We start from the raw sequence: 25,531 nt of genomic DNA, 5'->3' as shown, positions 1-25,531 counted from the left end.
GGATCAGGTATATAGGCATATGTTACCAGCATAAGGTGGGTGTTTCCCCCTCTCAGCTATGTGAGCACTAATCTTCTCTTCTACAGAAGAAAATTCCTATGCTCATATTAATTGCCACTGTGGTGTTCCAATATTAATTAAATCCTTTGCTTGATGAGTTCCACACACATACCCCGCATCTAATTGGAATTGTAAACTAGTCTTCCAACAGCCGTGTTTCAGAATGTGATCCTCAGCAACAACTTCAGGCTATAACCCCCCCAGCTTGGAGTGAATTGTACAATACATCGATGAAAATGGATGAATTGCACTGACCACGAGGATCTTCTTCATCTTCCTCCACCATCAGAGATGCAGCAGCTGACCACAAAGGAAAGGGACTTTTCCATTGTGGACTCTGAACTGTGCAATTATCTCCTTAGAGAGGCGTGCCCTCCCCCATCACTGCCTGCTTTTAGACAGGCAGTGAAAAGTGTACTTTCTAGAGAGTTTTTTTTTAGAATTGTTGCCTCCTTGAAAGATATTAGCTTGCAGCAATTTGTTCATTTTGATATTGGCCTGGTTTGCACATAATGCTAACTCAAACCATGGTAACTCAAACCAAATGCTAACTCAAACCAAGCCCCACCGCACTATATATAAGGGTCTGGTGACTTCTGTTTCAGTGTATCTGATGAAGTGTGCATGCACACGAAAGCTCATACCGAGAACAAACTTAGTTGGTTTCTAAGGTGCTACTGGACAAATTTTTTTATATAGTTTGACTGTGTCAGACCAACACGGCTACCTACCTGAATCTAGAACCATGTTTTAGAATGAACAAGCAAACGTGTGGGCTCCTGGAAAGGAAATTGCAGCTGCTTTGCTCCTTCCCAGTTATGTTGTGGTGCTATGACATGGCTTGAATGAGCATGTCCTCCAAAACTGAGCTCATGATTGAGACAGCTCTAGCCAACCAGGAGTTGTAACCAAGGCTTTCCTATGGTTTACTAATCATGGTTTGCCTGGAGAGCTAAACCACAAGCTTGGGTTTAAGCAATACATTAAGGCAGACCACAACTTAGTGCACCACCAAAACAACTGGGGAGCAACAAAGTGGCTGCAATCCTGTCTCAGCGTGGCCACACCTTTTGTCATTCATGCTAAGGCATAGTTTGGCTTAGCAGCATGCATGAACGCTTTATCTTATCTATTATAAGTATGTACAAAAAGGTGTGCGTCTGAATCAATAAATTAAACTAAACTTTCAAAAATATGGTCACATATGGGAATGTGCAAGTCTTGTAAAGTAAATAGGTTTGGAATTGGGAGGATCACTAAAATAAAATGTTTAGATGTGTGAGAAGACAGGTCTACTTCATAGATTTCCTAGCTTACATTAAATTCAAAATAAAATCTTGTTAAATCACATTGAGATATAGCCATCGCCTCAAAACTAGCATGACATTCACCCAGGGCAAAGTCCATGAAAAGAAAAGGGCAGGGCAGGAGACACAAGGAAGCAAGAGGAAATCTGCCACAACTTGTTCAACAGCAGTACTATGAATGTCACAAGAGGTATGTGGGCAGCAGGCTTGCTGCAGTCACTTGTAAAAACATATTTGATGCTTGGCTGTGATTTTCAACAAACAAACTGAATATTGAGCCAGTTGCCCTGTGGCAGCAGAAGTAAAAGGAATGGCACCCTAACCCCTCTGATGGGCATCCTATGGCTCTGCAGGTTCTTGGACTCCAGCTTCTTTAATCTATCACCATTAGCCATGCAGGCTCGCTGCAGCTGATGGGAGCTCAGAGTCCAACAGCATCTGGAGGGCTACAGAACTTTCCTCTCCCTACTCTACCCTCTGCCATTGACTCGGAGGACTATGGGCCACTGGAAGGCTGTGCCTCCCCTTGCTCTCGCAAGAAAATTGCCACAGAAAGAGGAAGTCTGGTCTAGACTCAGACAAAGGCAAGGGAATGAGTAGATGTAGGAAGCCTGCTTCTTCCGCTCTCTGCCACAACGGAACTGTGTCAATTGCCCTATGACAGCCATTGGAAGAAGAAAGTTGACACTATGGCCAAAGGAACAAAGGGCCTCAGCATTGGGGGTGGTATTAATGTGCTGCAAGTTGCTTTGGATAACATTTAATCAAATAGTGGTATATACAACTTTATTTATTTATTTTTAAATTATCTGTGCACACAGAAATGGAGGATAAGTGTAAAAACAAATGTCCCTAATTGCTATTTTATATACGAATTACTCTCTGTACCACAACAACTGAGGAAACTTAAACAATCTTTGTATTTTTGTAAAATGGATGAAGCAAGCACACAGACAATTTACTGTATTGAGGAATTTTAGTGTACACACTTACATCTTCCATGCGCAAAATAAACTGATCCAGCTCGCCAATTCTTTGGTCTTTTTCTTGTAAACTCATCTCAGTAAGTCTCATCTTCTTATTTGCATCTTCAATGGCTGTAAGTAGTCTATTTGTTTCAGACTGTGAAGAAAAGGTTAAAATAGGCAGGATCAGCAATACTCTGTATAAGCAGGGTAATGTCCTAAAGCAATGTTCTATCAGGAATATATCTCTGCTTCCAATTCTCTTGTCAGCCTCATCCCCACTCTGAAAATCTTCCTCTCCCAGACCCTGGGGAAAGCTTGGAGCACAGGAAGCTGCTCTATCCTGACTCAGACCATTGGTTCACATAGTTCAGCACTGCCTATTCAGGCAGTAGTTCTCCAGGGTTTCCAGCAAGAGTCTTGCCCAGCCCTACCTGGAGATGCCAGGGATTGAACCTGGGAGCCTTCTGCATGCAAAGCAGGAGCACCTTCACTGGTCTACAACTCTTCCCCTGAAGGGCAGTAAGCATCAGCTACCAGAGTTCATTTTGCAGTCACATAGTCCCCCATGATCCCCAGAAGATCCAACTATGTGAAAAGCTACAGCTACAACAAACACACCCACTTTGTTCCTTCTGACCCTAGAACTACAGGCATTGAAAGATTATTGACAGTAAGCACTTTGGAAATAACATTATTAACTTACTTTTTCTTAGCAAAGGCAAACAAATTATCTTAAAAGCAACCTATTATAACCCAATCTTGTACTTGTTTATATGGAAGTAGAGATGAAGGAGAAATTAAAATCAGTTCACACATTTAAAGCCAAACCTATCAAATTTGCATGTTCCCAGACAATATGAAAACCAAAATGCAGACATCCTTCAAAATTTCCACATCCAAATTTTGTGATATAGTTCTCCAAATAACCAACAGTTACAATAATGCAGTGGAAAGTGTGCATAAAAATGAATATAATAGTGAAATATTCATTATATTAAGAGAAATTGCTTGCAAAAATATGTACATTAGTCAAACTACATACAAAAATATGTTTATTAGGAGAAATTCACACTAAAATCTGAAACAATTTCATGTGGGCTTTTTAATGGCAAACTGCTGCAAAAATGTTGAGAATTGATTTTAAGATTGGAAAAATGAGAAACCGAGAGAACCAGTATGAACAAATCATTCCATCCCTATTTGGACTCAAGTTCTGCTGAGTTAAATGGAATTAAATTCCAAGTAAATGTGCACAAGACTAAAGGCATTTCAATTTTCTTCCTTTGAAATATTTAGGTTTATTTTTTCCCTTTTTATTGATTTTACAACATATCCTCACACCACAGTGTACACTGGAAGATGACTTGGCTTCCTGATACTACACTAGTTGGTAAACTAGTCTGTACGTATCACAAACATGTTCAGTTGAAATCAAAACAAAAAAAAAACCTATAAAAAAGCATGTGTCCATCGCTTAGCCTTGCAGCAACCCATCAAAACCATTTCCTCTTTACAAGTGGATGGACTAGGCACAGCTATGCAGCAAAAGGCCTGCTGAAACTCACAGCCTGGGGTTTCCATGTTCTGTTTAGCGTAAGACTCTCCCACCACCACAATAATACACAACACAGGAAAAAGCTTCCCACGTACTATTAGAGTTTCTTTCTCAAGTTTATGTTTTTGTTCTTCTTCTCGTAACTTCTCTTCATATTGACTGTATAGTTTTCTGGTCATCTCTCTCATTACTTCTGCATTTGCTTCCTGTGAACATTCTACCTATTAAAAAAATGAGGACATTTCTCACAGCCAAATGAAACAGGTAAGACAGAAAGCGAAAGGAATATATTGGCAGAAGAAAATCAGATGCCATAAAGCAGAAGCTCAAGAAGTTGGCCTAAGACATATTATGCCTGAAGCTGAAAATCCAAACCCCCTCCACCCCCCAGCCTTTCAACTGAGGTTGGTTGGCCATCCATCATGGATGCTTTACTTGAGATCCTGCACTGCAGGAGACTGGACTAGATGACCCTCAGGGTCCCTTCCAAATCTATGATTCTATGATCCAACCTGGGACACAATCCTGAAACCACCAGAGAGTTGCCTGGCACAGGCCTCTTTCAAATTAAAGGGACCTATGCAGGAACACAGCTCCTGGTCACTTCAATGGGACTGGCACCATATATATATTACATTTTACCTTATATTACATTTTACCTTACTTTTCGGCAGAAAAAAGGCTCCCAGACCAGCTTACAAATACCAAGACTATATATACTAGGCTTTTACTCTCCGCTTTCTCAGCCTACACAGCTGTTCCCCATCATAATAGAAAACAGAGTTGCAACTAAAATTCATGAACACTACCAACAAAAACAAGGGGCAGGAGAATAGGCAAGTTTTGAGGTAAACACATCCTGAATACTGTGTCAATAAATGAGTAATGATATAACATTCCACAGATACTGCCTTTCCAACCAGTCACTGTTTTGAAAAGATTATCACGTTCCTCATGCTGTGAGGCACTGCAATTTCCTTTTCTAGGCGTCATCAGCAGTAGGATCCTCCACCACCCATGAATTGTATTGCCTCAGCTTACCTTGAGTTTGAGCAGCTCGTTTTCAACTCTGGCAGTTTCCAGCTGTTTCTGCTTTTCCTTCAGTTTTTCCATAGACTGTTCATGTGTTTGTTTCAGATTTTTTATTTGGTCTCGTATAACTGTATTCTCCAAAGTAACATCAACTAAAGTTTTCTGTGAACATATTTTTAAAAATACAAAATTAATTCAGTTGCTTGAAAAACTGGGGAAACGAAAAAAAGGCTTCCTGTTTTTTTCTCCCAGCATTCCCTCCCCCCCCCCCGTTACTCCCTTGAGAGGGATGCAAGGACCAGACATATTGAACAAACTTTAAGATTAGACTTACCAAGTTTGTGCTGTACAAGAGACCCACAAATACAACAGATTATTTGTAGGACCCAGTTCTATGTAAGATTTCTGAGAGCATGGGTGGAGAACCTTCAGCCTCTCCATTTGGCCAGCAAAACCATTTTGGCCAAGCCATACCCCTCTGACCTAGGCTTGATGTCATATATGACATCAGGTTTGAAGCAAGTGGAGCCCTGGCTCAGCCTAAAGGTGTTTGCAAGCACCACACACCAGCAGGGCTGGGCGATATCTGGTTTACAACCTCATAAGAGATCGCCAGCTAAACATCATGATGTAGTGATATATCATGATGTCTGGAAAGAAGGAAGAATGGGGAGATAAGGCAGGGAAGGGAAAAGCAAGCAGCCAGTGTTAATTCCTGGATGTGAACTTCAAAGCGGTTTGAACTGGCTCAGTAGGCAGCCCTTCGTAGGCAGCCACACAGGTGATCAGTGACACTGTTCACAGGTTCTGCTACTTCATGGTGAGGTTAGGCAGGCAGAGTGTAACTGTCAGGGTGCTGCAAGGCGCCATACATGCCAAGTAGCCACAGGGCACTGCTGGCCTCCTGGGGCACCAGCCTCCCTGAAACCGAGGCCATTCGCAGGACAGCCTCTCCCCAAAGCCGCTCCGGGGCTGCTACCAGCTCTGGCTCATATTGATGGCCCCTCCAGAGCGTTGGCTCATGCTGTGCAAGGCACCAGAAGTGGCTCCATTCTGCCTTAGTGCTAAGGTGCGGTTCCCAGCTGCAGCAATCACAGCTACCAGCACATGCCAAGCACACAGCATCAGAGGCAAGGAAGAGAAGCCACGGCTGCTTTCCGTGGGCACAGGTACAGCTGCCGCCCCCAGACCCACTCAAGTATCTTGGGAGGGACCTTCAGCAAAACACTGGTGATGCCCAGGAGTGAAAGGCACGGTGCTGGCATTCACAATTTATTGCTAGGTCAGAAATTCCAAAACTGTTACCGCAATAGAGACTTCAAACTGGTTTTGTGTGATGTATTGATAAATCGCCTAGCCCTACCCACCAGTTTGGAACACTCCTTACAAAGCACTCCTCGAGACTTGCAGAGTGCTTTGATAGGGGCTTTGCATGCTGTGCATTTGCCCACATGGTTTGGTTTCAAGCCCTCTCAACAAAAAGGGTTCTCTGATGTCATTTTGATATCAGGAGATTGAAAGGTATGTGGTCCCTATCCACTTGTCAAACTTTGCCCACAGAAAGTGGGGGAATCCAGTAAACTTTCTCCACCCCTGCCCTAGGATTACTAGTGAATAGGGAATAGTGATGGAAAGGAGAATCTTCTGGTGCAAATCCATCAAAAAATAAACCAAGAAGCATTGTAGATTACTGTGAAATAGCAGACCACCAAGCATGAAATACTGGCTTTAAGACCAAAAAACAATACATTACAACACAATACATTACAACACAGTACTTTAATACAGTGGGCTCACCACTTACACGAGGGTTAGGCTCCTGGGGGCAACATGCAAAGGCAATACAGTGGTGCCTCGCAAGACGAAATTAATCCGTTCCGCGAGTCTCTTCGGTTTTTTCGTCTTGCGAAGCAACCCTATTAGCGGCTTAGCGGATTAGTGCTATTAGCGGTTTAGCGGCTATTAAAGGCTTAGCGGCTATTAAAGGCTTAGCGGATTAGCGGCTAAAAGGCTATTAGCGGCTTAGCAGCTTAGAAAAAGGGGGGGAGCGGAAAAAAAATCGGAACACTCGCAAGCCTTTTTCGTCTTGCAAAGCAAGCCCATAGGGAAAATCGTCTTGCGAAGCAGCTCAAAAACGGAAAACCCTTTCGTCTAGCGGGTTTTCTGTCTTGCGAGGCATTTGTCTTGCGGGGCACAACTGTATTGTGCAAAGTCAGGAACCCCTTAAACTGCCTCCCTGGGAGGCAGAGGACTGCTTACTGGGCTCTGGGAAAGCTTCCAGAGCGCTCTGGGACACTCCCAAAGTCCTCAAACAGCCCAGGCTCAAGGAAGGAGGTGCAAGGGAGGTTTCCAAAGCCTTCACGCCTCCTTACCAAAGCCTCATAAATGAGGTGGAAAGCTGCTCACCAGGCTCTAGGAAGGAGGCACATGGGCTTTGACAGCTTCCCAGGACCCTCCTGCAAGCTTCTCAGATCCCTGTAAGCAAGGAAAAGCCATTGGGTGTGCAAGTGGGTGGAGAAATAAATAAATGGATAGCAGTGAACATCGAGTTTCCACTGCTCTTCATTTATTTATTTATCCTCCACCCTCACACCCACACATAAGGTTGCAGTAGCATAATTAAAGCAAACTTAAGTTGTGGGCCCACTGCATTTAATATTAATTTATCTTGCAGAAAATGACGTAAGCACTTAACTCTAAAATGTACCCAAGTTATGTGTTTTAATTAACAATGCTTTTCTACCACTGGATATTTAAACGAACAGAGTCCTATCTCTAAATGTTTAACTAATTGTCATTTTGGCCTACTGATGCTTTATACAACTGACGCAAGAGCAGTGATATTTGCCAACATAATCATGTATCTATGGTGACCATACTATCAGCAATTTACCTGCAACTCAATTGAGGCTGAGGTCAACGAGTTATTCATTTCACTGAAGCTATTCAGAGCTGCAGAGTGCACTTCTATGTGATTATCCAATGATTCTTGTTGAGCACTTGATACCTGGAGAAATATAAGCAAGATTTTCCCCTTAACTTAAGATAGCAGGAACCATAGTCAAAATAAAAAATAAAAAAATTTCTTCCAGTAGCACCTTAAAGGCCAACTGAGTTAGTTCTAGGTATGAGCTTTCGTGTGCATGCACAGAAAGTGTATTCAGTGTATCTGAAGAAGTGTGCATGTTTCAGTGTATCTGAAGAAGTGTGCATGCACACGAAAGCTCATACCTAGAACTAACTCAGTTGGTCTTTAAGGTGCTACTGGAAGAAATTTTTTCAATTGTTTTGTATTAAGGTTACCTGTTTATACAATGTGTTTTACAGGCATCTATGGAAATACATGTGCTCCATCATTACTTGCCACAGTTCACACTTTTGCAAGGGCAAGTCAAGTTGTGTTCCATGCTTGGCAATGATATATGTCCTGGCTGCCGTTAAGAGTCCACTAAAGCTGTCCCAATGCACCTTCCTCAAAAGAAGCGTCAAAGGCATGAATCATCTTTGACTTCGTGGTTCCTGCAGAGCAGTAGCCCATGTTGTATGGCAAAAGACACTTGAAACTTACAAAGCTTCAGAAATGATGTGTAATAATGCATTAGTGGGTGGCTGTCCTAGAGGTCACATTCAAACAATATTTGCACTTAATACAGCTCTCTCCTGTAAAAATGCCCCACAGTTGTTAAAATATTGATCACAAGGTGCATTAAGCACCTGACCCAGAATATCTTCAGGGTAAAATACAAAATGGCACTATCCTGACATTGCAGCCAGATATATAGCATAGATGTAGAGAGAGAGACTAGATAAGGAATCAGGGGGCCTGTGCTTAATGCTTTGAAGGGAAAAAACGACAAATCCAAGACAAGAGTGAATGTAGAGATCTGCTTCACTGAAACAGAAGGAAGGGAGGATATTGCATACAGCAGCAAAATCTGAGAGAGGGATACAGCACACTGACCAGCATGTGTAATTTTGATCACAAAAACACACTACCAGAAAACCCCAATGCCAAGTAAGATGAAAGATCTAGACTTGCCAACATCCAATGAGAGCCATGTCTAGATGAAATGTGCATGGACTGGGGGCACTCCTCCATAAATATGTGAATTATTCCACAAAAAGCTTACTAACCAGTGGCAGCTAGGCCAGCAGGGTGTACTTTGGAGACATATGCAGAGAACCAGAGAACCAGAGAAACACAGACAGATTTTAAAGGGTGGATTAACCAGGGAGGACAAAGAAAATGGAAGCATGAAAGCACCCTATAACCTGTATTTCCACGCTAAGCTAAAAAGAGGGAAGGAACAGTAGCTACATTAGGCAGAGACACACTGGTTGTGGAAGTAGTCCTTGCTTCTGACTTATTCATGTTTTATAAACGTAACCATCTTTGAGCATCAGACCAATGCTGTATCCAATGTTGATGGGAATAAAATACTCTTATTCATTCCACCCTAAACAGTATCAATGTACTGAGAATTCAGTAATTATTAAGCTTATCACTTTTGCCATCTTTAAAGTACATGAGTACTTACTGCCAGTTCATTTGTAAGCTCTTGGATTTTGCGTTTCATTTCATCATATTCGCCATACATTTTCTTTCTTACTTTTTCCAATGTTAATCTTACCTAAGAAAATAAAATAAAATATATAAATCAAAATATTGAATCTTGCTTCCAATTCTGTGTAGATTATCATTTCCACAGCCCAAACATTTGGATCTATTTATAGTGATAACCAGTGCTTTTTTTCGGGGGGGGGGGTGCAGGGGAGATGCATACCCCTAAACATTTTGTGAATCTAAGTTTTGTCTCATTGAGGGGCAGTATTTCAATATAAGTAGGAAAATGAGAGTACCCCTAAACATTTTTTTTAGAAAAAAGCACTAGTGATAACCAACTAAATCCAATACAGCAGAATCCTATTTTTATTTTTAATGAACAGCATCCTGTACAGAAAATTCAACTCACATCTCTTATATATTTCATTTCTTCTTTCAGCTGTTGAGTTGACCATCCATAAACCACCATTTCTTTGTTATGATTATCATCAGATCTACGCACCACACCATACACCACACCGTGTGATAAGTTCCCTGCAGACAATCCATTGGGAACCTGGTAGAGTTGCTATATAAAAATAAACAGACTTGTGTTACAGTCACTCTGAATTTCAAAATATTTTAACAAATCTGGAGCAGCTAACAATTCCCAAATACTAGATGCTTTCCTTCACCATTGTGAACTCAATTAAGAATAGTTATGTGTATATTTTCAAGTAAATGCTTTTAGAATTCTATTTTTAGGGTTCCGAAAATCCCATGAAAAATAGAGATGGCGACTACAAAGGTCAATTAAGCTTGGTACTGATCATCTATCTAAATAACCAGTAACTTCTTGAAGCCCTTGCGCTAAATGGTTCACATCCACAGAGGCATTTTAAAACCAATTTAAGTATATAGCCTAAAGTGTCAAATAATTACATAAAGTCACGTTGTAATACATGTGTATGACCAGACTGCCTCAGAATTCTGACTCATCAATAAAAATACATTGTTTTGTTTTGAAAGGAGGGGGAGCAAGCATATGCAATTTGAAATGGGTGTGTCGCCACACTGAAAAACAGTTTTTCATTTCCTGGGTTAAATATTTCCTTTGTTGCTTTGGTATCAGCCACTCCCCTATCCTCATTATTCACATTGAAACATTCAAGAATTATTTCTGTGAAATACCAAAGAGCAAAGTAGTTTGAACTGGGAACAACTGTTTTAGAAGTATGTACTCTTCCAAGGACTTGAAGACTGCACACAGAACAAGAAGTTCTGACAGAATTCTAAGTATCGCATTCTCCCCACGTGCACAAAATGGGGGGGGGGATTGCTCTATATTAGTACAGTGGTACATTGGTTTAAAGGGACACGGGTGGCGCTGTGGGTTAAACCACAGAGCCTAGGACTTGCCAATCAGAAGGTCGGCGGTTCGAATCCCCATGACGGGGTGAGCTCTCGCTGCTCGGTCCCTGCTCCTGCCAACCTAGAAGTTCGAAAGCACGTCAAAGTGCAAGTAGATAAATAGGTACCGCTCCGGCGGGAAGGTAAACGGCGTTTCCGTGCGCTGCTCTGGTTCGCCAGAAGCAGTTTAGTCATGCTGGCCACATGACCCGGAAGCTGTACGCCGGCTCCCTCAGCCAAAAAAGCGAGATGAGCGCCGCAACCCCAGAGTCAGCCACAACTGGACCTAATGGTCAGAGGTCCCTTTACCTTGGTTTATGAACTTAATCCGTTCTTAAACCAAAGCATTCTTAAACCAAGGCGTGCTTTCCCATAGCAGCGGGGGACTCAATTTACAAATGGAACACACTCAACAGGAAGCAAAACATGTTCTTATTCCAAGGCAAAGTTCACAAACCAAAACACCTACTTCCGGGTTTGTTCATAAACTAAGCTGTTCCTAAACCAAGGTATCACTTTACTGTCATGAAGAGTTTTCACCTTCTACAGTCGTACCTCAGAAGTCGAACAGAATCCCTTCTGGAAGTCCGTTCAACTTCCAAAACGTTTGGAAACCAAAGCACAGCTTCTGATTGGCTAAAGGAAGCTCCTTCCACTCTGCAGTTTTAATCTGAAATCTTAGGCGCAGTACTGCACTCAGAGCTCAGAAACTGCTCACGCTAGTGAAATTCCCTGTTGCAAAATGCAACTAGAACAATGGGAGTTTTGAACAATGACAGGGAGTAACAAACAGGGGGAAATCTGTCAGGAAATAACTTCCAAGGATGTGTGTGCTAAATCAAACACAGACATATTTCTTGCACAGCGCACCTTAGAAATCATACTTTTCCATGTCGAAACCCTAGGTTTTGCAAAAGTTCAGTAGACTGTCATTTATCCTCCTTAAAGCTGCAATCCTTATAGGCAATAACCTTGGAGTAAGTCATTGAACTCAAAGGTAGTACCCCTTTGAGGGGTACCCATTGCTTGCACAATGACATTTGGTTATTCAGTTTCCCCTCCTCTCCCCATAGCCCCTATATCTGTTCTGGAGGTTATTCCAACCCTCCGGAGGGGATCTGGAGAGGTGGGGGAAACATGAAGAGGAGAGGAAGGAGAAGTGCCATTGTGCAAGAAAATCAATGTGCTACCAGATCTATCTACTTGGATTCTGCCCAATAGGACTTACTATTGAGTAGACATGTATAAGATTGTACTACAGGTCCCTTCTCTTTCCAAAGAAGTTGGTGAAAACTGAAGATATTCAGCCCAGCACAATGGCTACCTCACTACAATCCTGACTTTAGATCATTTCTAAGTTGAATAGCACTGGCCTTAGCACAAAGATCCCATGGGAACTCTGCTGTTTACTTCCCTCCATTGTGAAATGTGCCTGTTTATTCCTATCCTGCACTTCCTGTTCTTGCAACATCTGCCATTTCTTCTCTTCTCTCCCCTCCCCACATTTTGTTTACCATCTAGGCTGATTAAGAGTTCTGGAAAACTTGAAACTTGCAAACTTTTCTGTAACGTTTTGATTGATTTAATAAAGGTATTGCCCAAATGTGGATTTGCGAGTTTTTCCAATGGGCCAACACTGATCCTTTCCCCTTTTGTATATTTTAAACTAGTTATTGATTCCTCAGAGGACTTTCACTGCTGCCCTGACTGCTAAATGTTTGACAGTCTCCTGGTTCACACATAATGCTAACCCATGGTTTGTTAAGCCAAAATGTGGTTAGTTTTAACATTAACAAAATGTGGTTTGTTTCCGAACCCAACAGCATTCCTTAACCATGGCTTGTTTGTCCACCTCATCTCAGACACTCACCAAGTTACAAAAGCATGAGACATCAGTAGCTGGAAAACCAGGCAGATGGCCTTCTTGGTAGTGGCGCCCTCCCTGTGGAACTGTCAAGCTCCCTTCAGATGTCAAGGAGATAAAGAATTAAACAACTTTTAGAAGACATCTGAAGGTAGCCCTGTTTCAGGAGGTTTTTAACACTTGATGTTTTATGTTTTTAGATATGCTCTAAGGCGCCCTGAATGGCTGGGGAAACCCAGCCAGATGAATGGGGTATTGTTGTTGTTCTTGTTGTTGAAACAAACCAGTTTGCCTATGAGATGACTTATAGGTTATTGAATAAACCATGGCTAAAAGAAACCATGGTTTATATGCAAATACAGCCAGTAGTCCATAAGGGCCATTGTGAAAGCTTTCCAACCATGCCTGTTAGCTTACATCTACATTTTAAAAATCATGCTGGCCCGGAGCCAAAGAAGCAAGAAAGGAAGATCCACATCCAAAGTTAACATTTTTCTTTATCACTCTTATAGACACAATGCCACATCACAAACAGAGTTTTCAGACACCTACAAATATAAAGGCAGCTGAGCTGCAGCTTGGAAAAATATGCAAAAGCCTTGTTCTATGCTTACAATCACTGACATACAAAAAGCTAATCAATGGAAGAGGGTTAGTTTTCAAGCCACAAGCTTTGAAAAATACTGTTCAAAATGAGGCATATAAGCTTTAGAACATTTGTGAACATGTACTTGGCAATAACTGAAACAGGTTTTAGAGGAAGCTTCCCAGCCTTGCCTTATTAAAAAACTAAATCCTTCCAGAGCAGATATTAAGCAGAGCAAAGGTATATCTTTTTATGCGCTGGTAACTGCCAATGCACTTTCCTTAGCAATGTCACACTAAGCATACATTAAAAAATGGCATCTTTCTCTGCCCTTTTTGTTACCTCTCTATTGCTTTTCTCCCAGAAACAGAAATTAGTGTCCTGTCCCGTCCCCGACCCATGAAACGGAACAAAACCCCTCTTTCCTTCCTTAGCACTCTGCTACTCAAAGCAATCTTATTCATTTTATATTTAAACCACCCTTTATTAAAAATCACAGATGTTCTTCCAGCTTAGCAGCATCCCCAGAAATGGGTTATTAATTAACAAGATTTTCAATTCATTTTTTAAAGAACCAAGCTCTACAAAGTGACTCACAACATATATAAAATATAAAGACACAACCAAATATTGGGGAGAAGACCAGTGAGAATATTCCTAGATGCAACTGAGCACAAAAAGGTAAGACAAGGGCGGGGGCAAGTTTCACCCAGGTCAAAGATCTAGCTTGGCGCGCATGCACAAACACACATACACCACACACACTTGCACACACATAGATACAGGCTCGGAGCCTCAATGACGCCACTATGGAGGCTTCACCTGGGGCAAAAAATATGGCTAGCCCCCCCTCCCCCAGCTATGGCTCTACCTCCCACACATTCAATTTCATATTAAAAGCAAACGACACATAAACCCTTCATATGTTCACAGGACAGACTAGTGGATAACAATGTTGCTGCCTCATCACATTTAGCTTGGCCGATGTGGCTTTTTAGTAACTTCTTGCCCATGGCAAATAAGAATTGGTGACAAGCATAGAGAAAGAAAGCTGGTTCTTTTTTGTTCTGGCTGTTGTTGTAACACATTTACATGGACAGACAAGCTAGTCATTGTTTTATCTGAGCTAGTAGTTTCTGCGAACTTATTTGCAAGGCTGTCTTCTATCACAGACAACTCTGGCATCTCATAAAACACATTTAGTCATGAAGACAATGAGGCATGTAATGGTTAAATAAAATGTGCTGATCAGCTTACAACATTTGTTTGGCAGGGTCATCCAGTTGGTGCCACTGAACCACCAGCCTGACACTGTGCCTCAAAAGAATGAAGCCCAGCCCCATTTCAAAACCTACCTTGGCATTTATGGAGCACAGCTATTTCCATATGGCCTCGTGAAATTGTGGGTGTGATGATAATAGAGCTATTACTAAGCTTTTGACGCTGCTTCACCTCTTTGTGAGCCTCACTTTGCAATGAAGGCCATGGAGGCAGGGAGAGAAGTGTGTCACCTGTGCCTTGCACATTCAGCACCATACCCATTTCTGCATATAAAAGTTCTTATACGCAAGTTCCCACACTGGATCTATGAGTGTAGGATTAACTCTTTCCTTCAAGCACCCCAGTTTCAATTACACCCCTCCAGCTACTATTTTTTCCATTGTAGGGAAATGCATACAGGTGCATATGGACACCTGGATGTTTCTTCCCATGGACAGATGGAGAGGACTTAAACCAGGAAAGCACCACAAGGAATAAAAGTAGGGGTAGGAACCAAAAACCTCCCCCAGATCCAATCAGGGCTCCCACAGGAAATCCTAATTACCAAGATCCTAATTACATATTTTCTGAGTTGCAATTAGTTGTGCTCAAAAAGTCAGAAGATGCTGACTGAAAATTTATGCTACTGTACTAACCCTGGTCAGGGCCCTAAAGGAAAACTCTGAGAATTTACAGCTGTCAACTGGCCAACAGCATCACCAACAGAAGGTGTAGCACAGCACTTGTCTGACAACAAAGCACTGCAGCCACATCTGAAGAGGAATCGTGGAATTCACAGCTTTTAATTAATGTTTAGAGACAACACAGATACGGGAGGGAATTTAAAAATTGCTGACTGAGCTGGGGGCACAGATTGGCTTTTCTGAGCAGTTACGTAGATGGCTTTTATCAGAATATTGTTTATAATGATGATTTTATATTTTGCTGTAGAATGTTTTGGGATTGTTGTATTTATGTATTACTATTTATCAGTGTAAATAATAATACTTCATGCTCATGTAACATATTAACATTCTGTAATATTTACAACAGTCCTATAGTATAGAATTATTATCCCCACATTACTAATCAGGGACTGGTGCGGAGAGAACAATAGCTCCCTAAGGTCACTAGTAGATTCATGATTTAACCACATTTGAACTGGCGGTGACTCAAATCCCTCTATCAAGACAGCCATAACAGTTCTGAATCCTAGGTCTTAAAATCAACTACCCTCGTTCCCTTGCTCTTTCATATGCCTAGAATTGCTCCCATTACACAGATGTAAGTAAGAGAGATACCTCTTACTTACTTCACATTCCTCCTTAAAACCCACTGTTTCCGTTGGCATAACCACCTAGTTCCCATGTCCTGCTGCAGCTCTGCTTGCTTTTCCTTCAGAATAAATTTGGCCAGCTTATGCATGCTTTTTAAAAAGAGTGAACAATGGACCGTATTTTTCGCCCTATAGGACGCACTTTTTCCCCTCCAAAAATGAAGGGGAAATGTGTGTGCGTCCTATGGGGCGAATGCAGGCTTTCACTGAAGCCTGGAGAGTGAGGGGGGTCAGTGCGCACCGACCCCTCTCGCTCTCCAGGCTTCAGGAAGCTATCCGCTAGCCGTGGGAGACGCAGCTCTCCCACAGCTAGCGGAGACCTTGCCGGCACCCAGAAGCTTGGGACGCACTGTGCTCAGCACGCCCCAAGCTTCGGGCTTCGCGCAGCGCCCCGCTAGCCATGGGAGAGCCGCGCGGCTCTGCCACAGCTAGCGGATATCAGCCTGTTCTGAGGGCTGGGGTCGGGAGAAGCTTGGGCTTCCCCCGCCCCAGCCCTGCACCTGGGGGGGAAATAAACTTTTTTTTCTTTATTTCCCCCCCAAAAAACTAGGTGCGTCCTATGGGCGAAAAATACAGTAATATGGATATGCACTTTGGTCTTAGTTTTTCCCCCAAAAGGAAACGGGGGGGGGCATGCCTTCCAATAAAACAATTGGTAATTTTGTAAACCACCAAAATTTACACCATTTGCAAAATCTGTGATGTGTAGTGCAGATTTCTAGAACTTTTTTTCAGTGCATACCAACAGACTCATCTGATTTTTTTTAAAGATGGATTAATATTTACAGGGGTGAAGCAAACATCAGCAAAATTTCGTTAACTTACCTTTTTTGTCCTTTCAGTCTTACTTTTAATTTCCTGAGAGAGCGAGTTTTCTTCAGGGGGCAGGGTCAAGCGTAGCCGACACACGTTTGCCTAGAAGAAAGACAAAGCTCTTCTTTCAGTATATTGAAAACATTACTGTCTTTGTGAAAAGAATGAAAAGTAACTTTCTAAGGGCTAGCTTGTTTACTTCAGGGAACAAGAAAAACAGACGTTTTTATAACAAAAATTATTAAATACTGTTGAAAGACAAGGGTCAAATGCAGGGCTATCTACAAGCAACAGTTTTCTCCATAAGTCAAACTCATTCCATGGCAAATGGAATTATTACTATAACAATATTCTCATGGACAACAGGTATTTGCAAATTTATTTTAAAAATTGAATAAATTTTATTAGATTTTATAAAGAGTGATACAAAGATAATTATCAAATACCCTTTTCTTCAAACTAAAAAGTTAATCTAAGTAAAATAAAAACATAGACCCAGAGGAAAAGAAGAGGAAAAGATGGAAAGAAAAGGGAAAAAGAAGAGAGAAAGAGAGATAGGATTAAAACAGAGAAGGAGAAAAATACTTTCTATAAACTGCAGCCTTTAAACCCAAATGTCATTATTTCTTTTTCATGCAAAAAGTCTATGAGAGGCTTCCAGTCTTTAGTAAATGTTAACAATGACTTTTTTCTTATTAAACATGTCAATTTCACTATCTCAGCTAAATCTGATAATTTTAATAACCATTCCTCCATTGTTGGTAATGATGAGTCTTTCATCTTTTATAAATAGAGACTGAACTAGGTGGGGGGAAAGTTAATAACAGTATACCAGAGAAAATACATTAAAAATCACACAGCAGTGCTGGAAGGAAGAGCCTTACTCCTCTGAAAAACTTTGTTTCTCACTGCTTTCATTTTGGTGAGTAAACATTTTGAAATGGTTTTCAGTATATTTTTTCAAGACACAATAAAATAAACTGAGAACACGTATTGTGATACTGTAACACATGGGTAGGCAAACTAAGGCCCGGGGCCTAGATCCGGCCCAATCGCCTTCTAAATCCAGCCCGTGGATGGTCCGGGAATCAGTGTGTTTTTACATGAGTAGAATGTGTCCTTTTATTTAAAATGTATCTCTGGGTTATTTGTGGGGCATAGGAATTCGTTCATATATTTTTTTCAAAATATAGTCTGTCCCGTCCCCCCCCCAAGGTCTGAGGGGCAGTGGACCGGCCCCCTGCTGAAAAAGTTTGCTGGCCCCTGCTGTAATATTTACAGATGGCATAAAATAACACGTTAAGATAGGGGTGTAGGAACTTTTTCATACTGACAGCTAAATTCCCTTCTAGACAGCCTCCCAGGGGCAACATGCCAGTGGTGGGTGAGACCAGAAGCAAAAGCGGGAAGAGCAATGAATGGAAATTTTACCACTGTGCTGTAAGGTAGTTTCCACATACATTCACAAAGCTCACTCTGTCCCCCATCCAAATAAGCAAGAGGCATTTTGAGAGTTCAAGGACATAGTCCAGACAAAGACATTAAAGGGCAGCGCAAAGTAGGGCCATTGAGTGGTGTGGACTGGAGAGAGGGGCTGTGACTAAAGAGATAATGTAGAGGAGAAAGAATTGCAAGAGCTGGATTGGAAGGCCTGAAGGGCCACATTTGGCCCTTAGGTCTGAGTTTTCTTGCCCCAGTATTAAGGCTTCTTGGGATCAAATTTTGCTTGACATTATGTTACTGCATGAGACGTGTTAACATTCCACTATTTTTATTAAAATTGAACCTATGAGTGTTGCTTTGCTACATGAATAGAGATAGCAAGTGTTCCAAAACATAATAATGGCTTTGTAATAGCAAGTGTTATCAGCTGATCTCAGTTTTCTGTCCCCTACAGCATACAAAGAATGTGCATCCTGGAATGATAACAGCCTACACTATCAAATTAGTGGAAAAGCTATTTAGGAGGATGACTGTTTTAACAGCCCTTTCATTAGATCTACCAGTGTTTTAACACAGCATTAAAGAGTCACGATCTTAATCTGGTTTATGAAACATTTCAGAAATAATTTACATAGTTTTAGTTAATGTTTCGAAGTGATAATTGCCAGTATCCAAGATAGCAGCAACATCATCCTTGTTGCCTCATTCCTTTAGGGCCATTTCATTCATTAAGCAGCAGCAAACCTGGGTTTATTTCTGGAAGCACACTTCACAAAGAGCTACAACCAAGCCTAGATTCCTGAGTGTGCAAACACATGATACACTTTTATGCCAACACAAGTTTTATCCCTCTAGTTCCTGCTTGTTTCCACTTCAAACTTCTTAGGTACACACTTAAAAAAACCCATAATGTATGAATAACAACATTCTTGGTGAAGGACCCAAGCTCTTAGTAGCTAAATCTAATGCCTCTATGCTGACCATTCTCTGTTAATATCAATCTTACAACCAACTTCTCTTCAGACTCAGGAAAATACTGTACGTATTTTGGACCACACTAAAAATAATAAACTGATGCTTCAGCAAAACAAATGTGTTGTACCCGACACACATCATAAGCACACATTCTAAAGCATACAGGTACAAATTAAATCCAATCAGGTTTAAAAATGTGCTGTGAACCCAACACTTCTGCATTTCTAGTCACATTAAGTCAGGGGTGGGGTGGGGGTGGGGGAATAGGATTGCAGCTGTGGCCAGGTTACCTTGATATGAATCCAGAAGTATGGATGCATAATGGAGGAATGAGTAACTCTGGAGAAAATTTACAATAGTCAAAGTACTTTTAACTAACAATTTATTTTACATTTGCTTTACTGAACAGGTGCATTTTGGGTAACTTCTCTCAGAAGCCTAAAGGCAGCCCTCCAAATTCTTTGACCAAGACAGTAAAAGAGACACGCAGATTAAGACATGTGTGGTGGAATTTATCACGGCAAGATGGGTCACTGGTTTAGGCTATGTTCACATTTGACCTTAAAATGCAGCAAAGTTGTTCCCCCTTGCTGCATTTCAAGTTGTATTTTTACTTGCAGAACACACCATTACCTGTTTTGTTACTTACACACACACCAAACTCCTATTCAGTAAAGCCATAATCTGTGCATGTGCTGTCATCTGTGCATGTGCAATGGATGTCTGAAATGTACACACCTCATCTTAACAGGAGTTTATATTTTCAAATCAGATGGAAGTTGGTTTGAGGGAATTGAGGGAAAATGTATCAAACAGCAACATTTCTCAACAAACTATACGAAGCCTATGCATTGTGACTAATGTCATACGTACTCAGATTCAAACATTAGCATTGGGAGCACACTGGAGCCAGAGAAAGCAGTCATGTGTTCACAGCCTAAGACAACTTGAAAATGGGCTTAGACAATTATATAAAGGAAAGCTCAATCAATGGCTACTAGTAACACTGGGTTCATGCCTTTCAGGGTGGAACTAAAAATGTAACTACAGTACTCAGATCCTTTTCATTATTACTTTTTAAATCAATTCTTTCACCAAAGGGCCTAAGATGGAGAGCACATGTTATCTTCACACCAATCCTCTGAGATAGCTGAGATAGGTAAAAGTAAGAAAGCACATAACTGGCCTAAGGGCACCCAGTGAGCTTCATCAACAAACAGGGATTCCAGCATAGGTCTCCACTACCAAAGTCCAGCACATAATCCACTACAACACAGATTAATAAAATATTTGCATGGCACCAGGTTGGCCCAATCACATCAGCTGCTCAAAGCAACACTTTGGAATAGCACAGAATCAGACTCTCGAATCCAAACATCTTCAGTGATGCTGCAAGAGATCCTGGAGTGCAGCCACTTAGCAGGTTTCTCAAGCCAACTCACATGCATTCATGTATACTTCCTTAGATATATGCTGACCTTTGAGGTTAATCCTCTTCAATGATACACCCATGCCAACCATAGTAAATTACTTTCTCTACAAACACATAGTTTACACCTCCTACATTTTAGGGGAGGTTGCCAACAAGCCAAAATTTTACAGGAATGGCCATTATTTTGTTTCTTTGCCAGAATAAATGTAGACAGAGAATGCAAAATTCTGAGTTTGACTCATTGTTATTTCTTTAAAATGGTACCTTTCGGAAGAAGGCAGAGCAGTCTGCACATGCTCAGAAACTGACATGCTGGATGAGACCATGGTGAATCCAGCCGTCTTGTCCAGCATCCTGCTTCCTACAACAGCCAACCCGATGCCTCAAGAAAACCTACCAGCACAGCATGAAGACAACAATGCTCCCCCACTGTTGCTCCCTTGTATTTGGTAATCAGTAGTAGACTGCTTCAAGTTTGGAGGCTCCAAAAGGTCATCCATCTATTATTAATTTACAAAGCCCTAAACAACTTAGGTCCAGGTTACCTCAGGGATCACCTGAACCCTTATATCCCAGCTCGATCATTGAGATCACCTACAGGAGCACCGTTGTCAACGCTCAGTTGACGAGAAATCGAGCCTTTGGTGTCACAGGCCCAATCCTGTGGTACATTCTACAAGAGAGATTCAGCAGACACCTTCTGTGCCAACTTCTAAACACCTGCTGAAAACTTTTCTATTCCCCCAGGCCTACACAAACAGTTAAGAATGCCTCTCTCCGCAATGGCTAATTAATCTCTGTTTTTAACGTTTTAATATGGTTTTTATTGTACGACTTTGTTTTACTGGTGTAAACCACTTTGGGCTTTGGTTTGGTTTTTCACATAGTGGTATATAAATATTTCTATAAATAAATAAATAGGCATTTCCTCCTAGGGCTCTGTGAATTTGTCAAATTGCCCTTCAAAGCCATCTGAGCCACAGACCATCAGCACACCTTGTGACAGCGTCCTGATTTGCATGTCATATAAAATACAGTTTAAAACAAGCTATAGACCGTTTAATGTGAAACAGCAGAGTTCTGGTGCCAGCTTCTCAGAAGTCCTAAGACGCTCCTCACACTGCTCAACCCCAGAAACAAAAAGAAGCCAGAGTCTGGTTTGTGCCATCTGAGGCAAGGTGTGTCTTGAAAGAGAGGGGGAAACTTGTCTGTATCCACTTTCTCCACAAAAGGCATAACATATCATACACCAATATCCATATTTCCGTCTTAAAGCTGTTGTGAGGGACCAATATATGCTACTACTTCTTTTCTTTTTTTGAAAGTAAGTATATTATGATGCAGGATAAGTCAATCCATAGAGCATGAGACGCTTAATCTCAGACTTGTGGGTTCTAGCCCCACATTGGACAAAATATTCCTGTGTTTCAGGGGGTTGGACTAGATGACCCTTGTGGTCCCTGGCGCTGTGGTCTAAACCACTGAACCTCTTGGGCCGGCCGATCGGAAAGTCAACAGTTCGAATCTGTACGATGGTGGTGAGCTCCCCACTGCTCTGCCCCAGCTTCTGCCAACTTAGCAGTTCAAAAGCACACAAGTGCAAGTAGAAAAATAGGTACCACTGTGGCAGGAAGGTAAACAGTATTTCCATGCACTCTGGCACTCGTCACGGTGTCCTGTTGCACCAGAAGCGGCTTAGTCCTGCTGGCCACATTACCCGGAAAGCTGTCTGCGGACAAACACCGGCTCCCTCAGCCCAAAAGTGAGATGAGCGCTGCACCCCATAGTCGCCTTTGACTGGACTTAGCCATCCTGGGGTCATTTACCTTTTACCTTACCATACCATTCTATGCAAGATTATCTCTTTTATGGAGCAAGGGCATCTTGGCACAGGTAAGGGGTACAGAACAAAACCACCTTGGCCTGCCCTTCCTCAACCTGTAGCCCTCCAGATGTTGCAGGACCCCACCACCCCATGAGCCATACTGGGTGGGGCTGATGGGCGTTGGAGTCCAGCAACCCCTAGAGGGAAGGGGCCCTGCCTTCAAGGCATCCAAGCCCAAAACAGCGCTAAGGAAGGCATGCGGGGAGCAGCGGCTGAGGCGGCTCCCATTTCCCCCGAGGTTTCGCCTCGACGCCCTTCCCGCCTTTTTTCGCCCCTGAGGGAACTCGCTTCGCGCATGCGCCTCCTGTTCCTGAGGTAAGTTGCGCCCCTGCCTCCGACACCTAGCAGAGACCCGCTCGGGGGCCGCCGCTTTGGGGTCTCTGCGCCCGAGGGGGCTCCCTTTATCGCCGTGCGCTGTTTCGTTGCCCCGTCCCCGCTCACCTTTCTCTGAGCAGGGCCGCCCTGGCCGTCGGGCTTCTTCGGCGTGGTGGTGGTGAGGGTCAAGCCCGAGCTGTAGCGCAACATCTCGGCCGCCTTGGAGTTGTGCCTCGCTCCGCTCCGCTCCTCTCTCCGCCGCACACGCCCCGCGCCGCCTCCCTCCCGCAATGGCCACGGGCCACTGACAGCCTCCTCCTGACCCGGCGGGCGTGGCGGGCAGCCGCCCGGCCCGGCCAGCCTCTTCCCCGCCTCCAGACCGCCCGCCTGCTCGGACGGAGCGGAGTGAGGAGGCGCGCTCGCTCGGGCGGCCGAAGGGCCCTCGGGGGGAGGAGAGGCGAGTCGACGGCGCCTCAAAGCGGCTCCCGAAGGAAATCCTTCCTGCGAGGCGGAGGCGCCTCAGGCCTCCTGCTGAAACGGGGACAGAAGGGGGGGGGTGATCAGCAGTGGCGTAGCGTGGCTTGTCAGCACCCGGGGCAAGGCAAGTAATTTGCGCCCCCTAACCTGTGGATTTGCGCCCCCTAACCCCAACCCCCAGATGTTGCGCCCGGTGCGGCCGGCCCCCCCTGCACCCCCCCCACGCTACGCCACTGGTGATCAGGCGGCTATTGGGTTCGATAAATCTGTTTTTCAACTTTTCATTCGACTTAAAACGGAGCCTCGCGCTCCACGACAAACGTAGAGCTCTGAAAAAAACCTAGGAGTGGGATTCCTCAGTGAGATTCCAGAAAAACATGAGTTTTGTGATGCGACGCAGCTGAGAAATTTTAATCGACTCAAAAAGTTGCTTGCCCATTAATCAGGCAGGAGATTTGTTTTGTTGTTGTTGTACAAGCTATTAGGTTAAAAGATCTGTAAAACCTAACACTCACAAACAGCAATTTAAATAACTTCTCCCAAATATTCATGAAATAACTATTATTTTTAATCGTTCCTGTTGGTAGCCAACAGGAATACATGGTCAGCATAATTCCACCCTTATTCTCTGCACATTTTTGACCTTGCCTGGCCAGGCTGAATGCGTTAAGGGAGCTCTCACAAATGTTGCTCCTCTACTAGACTTTAAGAAGCATTTAAATTTGGTTTCAGAGCCTCAAATAAGGGGGGCATAAAAGGATCTATAAGTACTTTAATAAAGCTGCAGTCCAGGAGCAGTGGGGCAAGATAGCTACCTCGGCATCCAAAGCCCTATGACAGGGATCACTAACCTATTTCAGCCATGTGGGGGGCCGAACTATATTTTTTTAAAAAAACAAAAAAATGAATTCCTATGCCCCACGAATAACCCAGAGATGCATTTTAAATAAAAGGACACACTCTGCTCATGTAAAAACATGCTGATTCCCAGACCATCCGCAAGCCTGACTGAGAAGGTGATTGGGCCGCATCCGGCCCCTGGGCCTTAGGTTGCCTACCCATGCCCTATAGCTCCTGACCAGAGCAGAAACGGCGGGCAATAAAACTGATTTTGGGCAAATCTTGGCTCACTAACCTTTTTAGAGTTATTTGAGAGTGTCAGGTGATCTCATTGACATTACCTGGACTTAAAAAATGGTTTTGACAAAGTACCTCACCAAAGACTTTTGAGTAAAATTAGCAGTCATGGAATAAGAAGTCCTCTTGTGGATCAGGAATTGGTTAAAGAAGTAGGAACCAGAGATAGGAAATCATTTTCCAGGGGATGAGGGTGGGGAGGAATGGGTGTGCACCAGAAAAGGTAACAGATACATGGGTACCTTTGGATGCCATGTTGAGGACCCCAGCCCCAACTGAAAGGGGTTCTTGGTTTCAGAAAGATGGAAAAGACTGAAGATCATGAATCCAATCAGATTAGTCAAAATAAGACAAGCAACAAGATCCTTCCATTGGTGTACAAACAGTCTTTTGATTTCCAGTCTAATATTTTCTGCAGCCAAATTGCTCTGAATGAAGCTCTATGATAAATGCAAGAAAAGCATTGTGTTTCTAGGGGTCTTATCATTCTTCTCCAATCTTTGCCAATAAAGTAAATAGACAAGCAACCCTAATTCCTTTTGTTTGGTGCTCATTGTGACTTTGTTGTCTAATTAAAGATTTCGTTCTAGTGTTACCAGATCAATTTTTTCTCTTTTTGATGTTCCACACACTGCTTTTTTATAGGGGTTAGAAATGTCTTCTTCCTCAACTCTCTTCTGGCACAAATCCAACATTTACTCAAAAAGCTTCACAATACGCAGAGGCAGATTGCTTAAACATATGCACGTGTCATTTAACAATGTGCAGTACAGGAATAGCAGCATTGCTGCATGAGGGTTAAGATTCACGCTTACAATATACATTGAGTAATTAAGCCAGATGAAAGAACAGAACATGGCACACCCTGTATCACAGTTAACAGTGTGTGTAACAAATGAAACGGATGTCAATCATTTAGGGCTATGATTTCCTATTCTGTCAAATCCAAAATGTGATGACCAATTACTGTTGAGGAATGAGAGGAAATTGCAGAAGAATAAGAGATCTGAACTTTGATGGTTCTGTAGGGCACATCAGAGTATATCTTGGATGAGACACAGTCAATATCAAACCACTTTAGTGCTTAGTTGCAGATTATATAATCAGTTGAAGGGGTTAGATTGTGGATGAAA

General features: G+C 42.6%; 1 protein-coding gene across 1 annotated transcript in view; it reads right to left on the bottom strand.

The window, feature by feature from the left end:
- The window catches only part of LOC310693816 (uncharacterized protein), a 62,550-nt gene extending 39,236 nt beyond the window's left edge, over window positions 1–23,314 (bottom strand). Inside the window, exons 1-8 of the mRNA XM_083476193.1 lie at window positions 22,911–23,314; window positions 16,747–16,836; window positions 9,896–10,054; window positions 9,461–9,553; window positions 7,816–7,929; window positions 4,932–5,084; window positions 3,986–4,111; window positions 2,361–2,489 (exon numbers count right to left, since the gene is read on the bottom strand). Coding sequence (XP_083332319.1) covers window positions 2,361–2,489; window positions 3,986–4,111; window positions 4,932–5,084; window positions 7,816–7,929; window positions 9,461–9,553; window positions 9,896–10,054; window positions 16,747–16,836; window positions 22,911–22,994 — 948 coding nt within the window. The 5' untranslated portion in view covers window positions 22,995–23,314. The remainder of the gene's footprint in view (window positions 1–2,360; window positions 2,490–3,985; window positions 4,112–4,931; window positions 5,085–7,815; window positions 7,930–9,460; window positions 9,554–9,895; window positions 10,055–16,746; window positions 16,837–22,910) is intronic.
- Between the last annotated feature and the right edge of the window lie 2,217 nt (window positions 23,315–25,531).

The sequence above is a fragment of the Podarcis liolepis genome (assembly GCF_965112155.1).
Source record: "Podarcis liolepis genome assembly, chromosome: 14".
NCBI classification, from domain to species: Eukaryota; Metazoa; Chordata; class Lepidosauria; order Squamata; family Lacertidae; genus Podarcis; species Podarcis liolepis.
The sequence above is the reverse complement of the archived record's forward strand: the minus strand, read 5'-3'. Positions and strand labels throughout refer to the sequence as shown.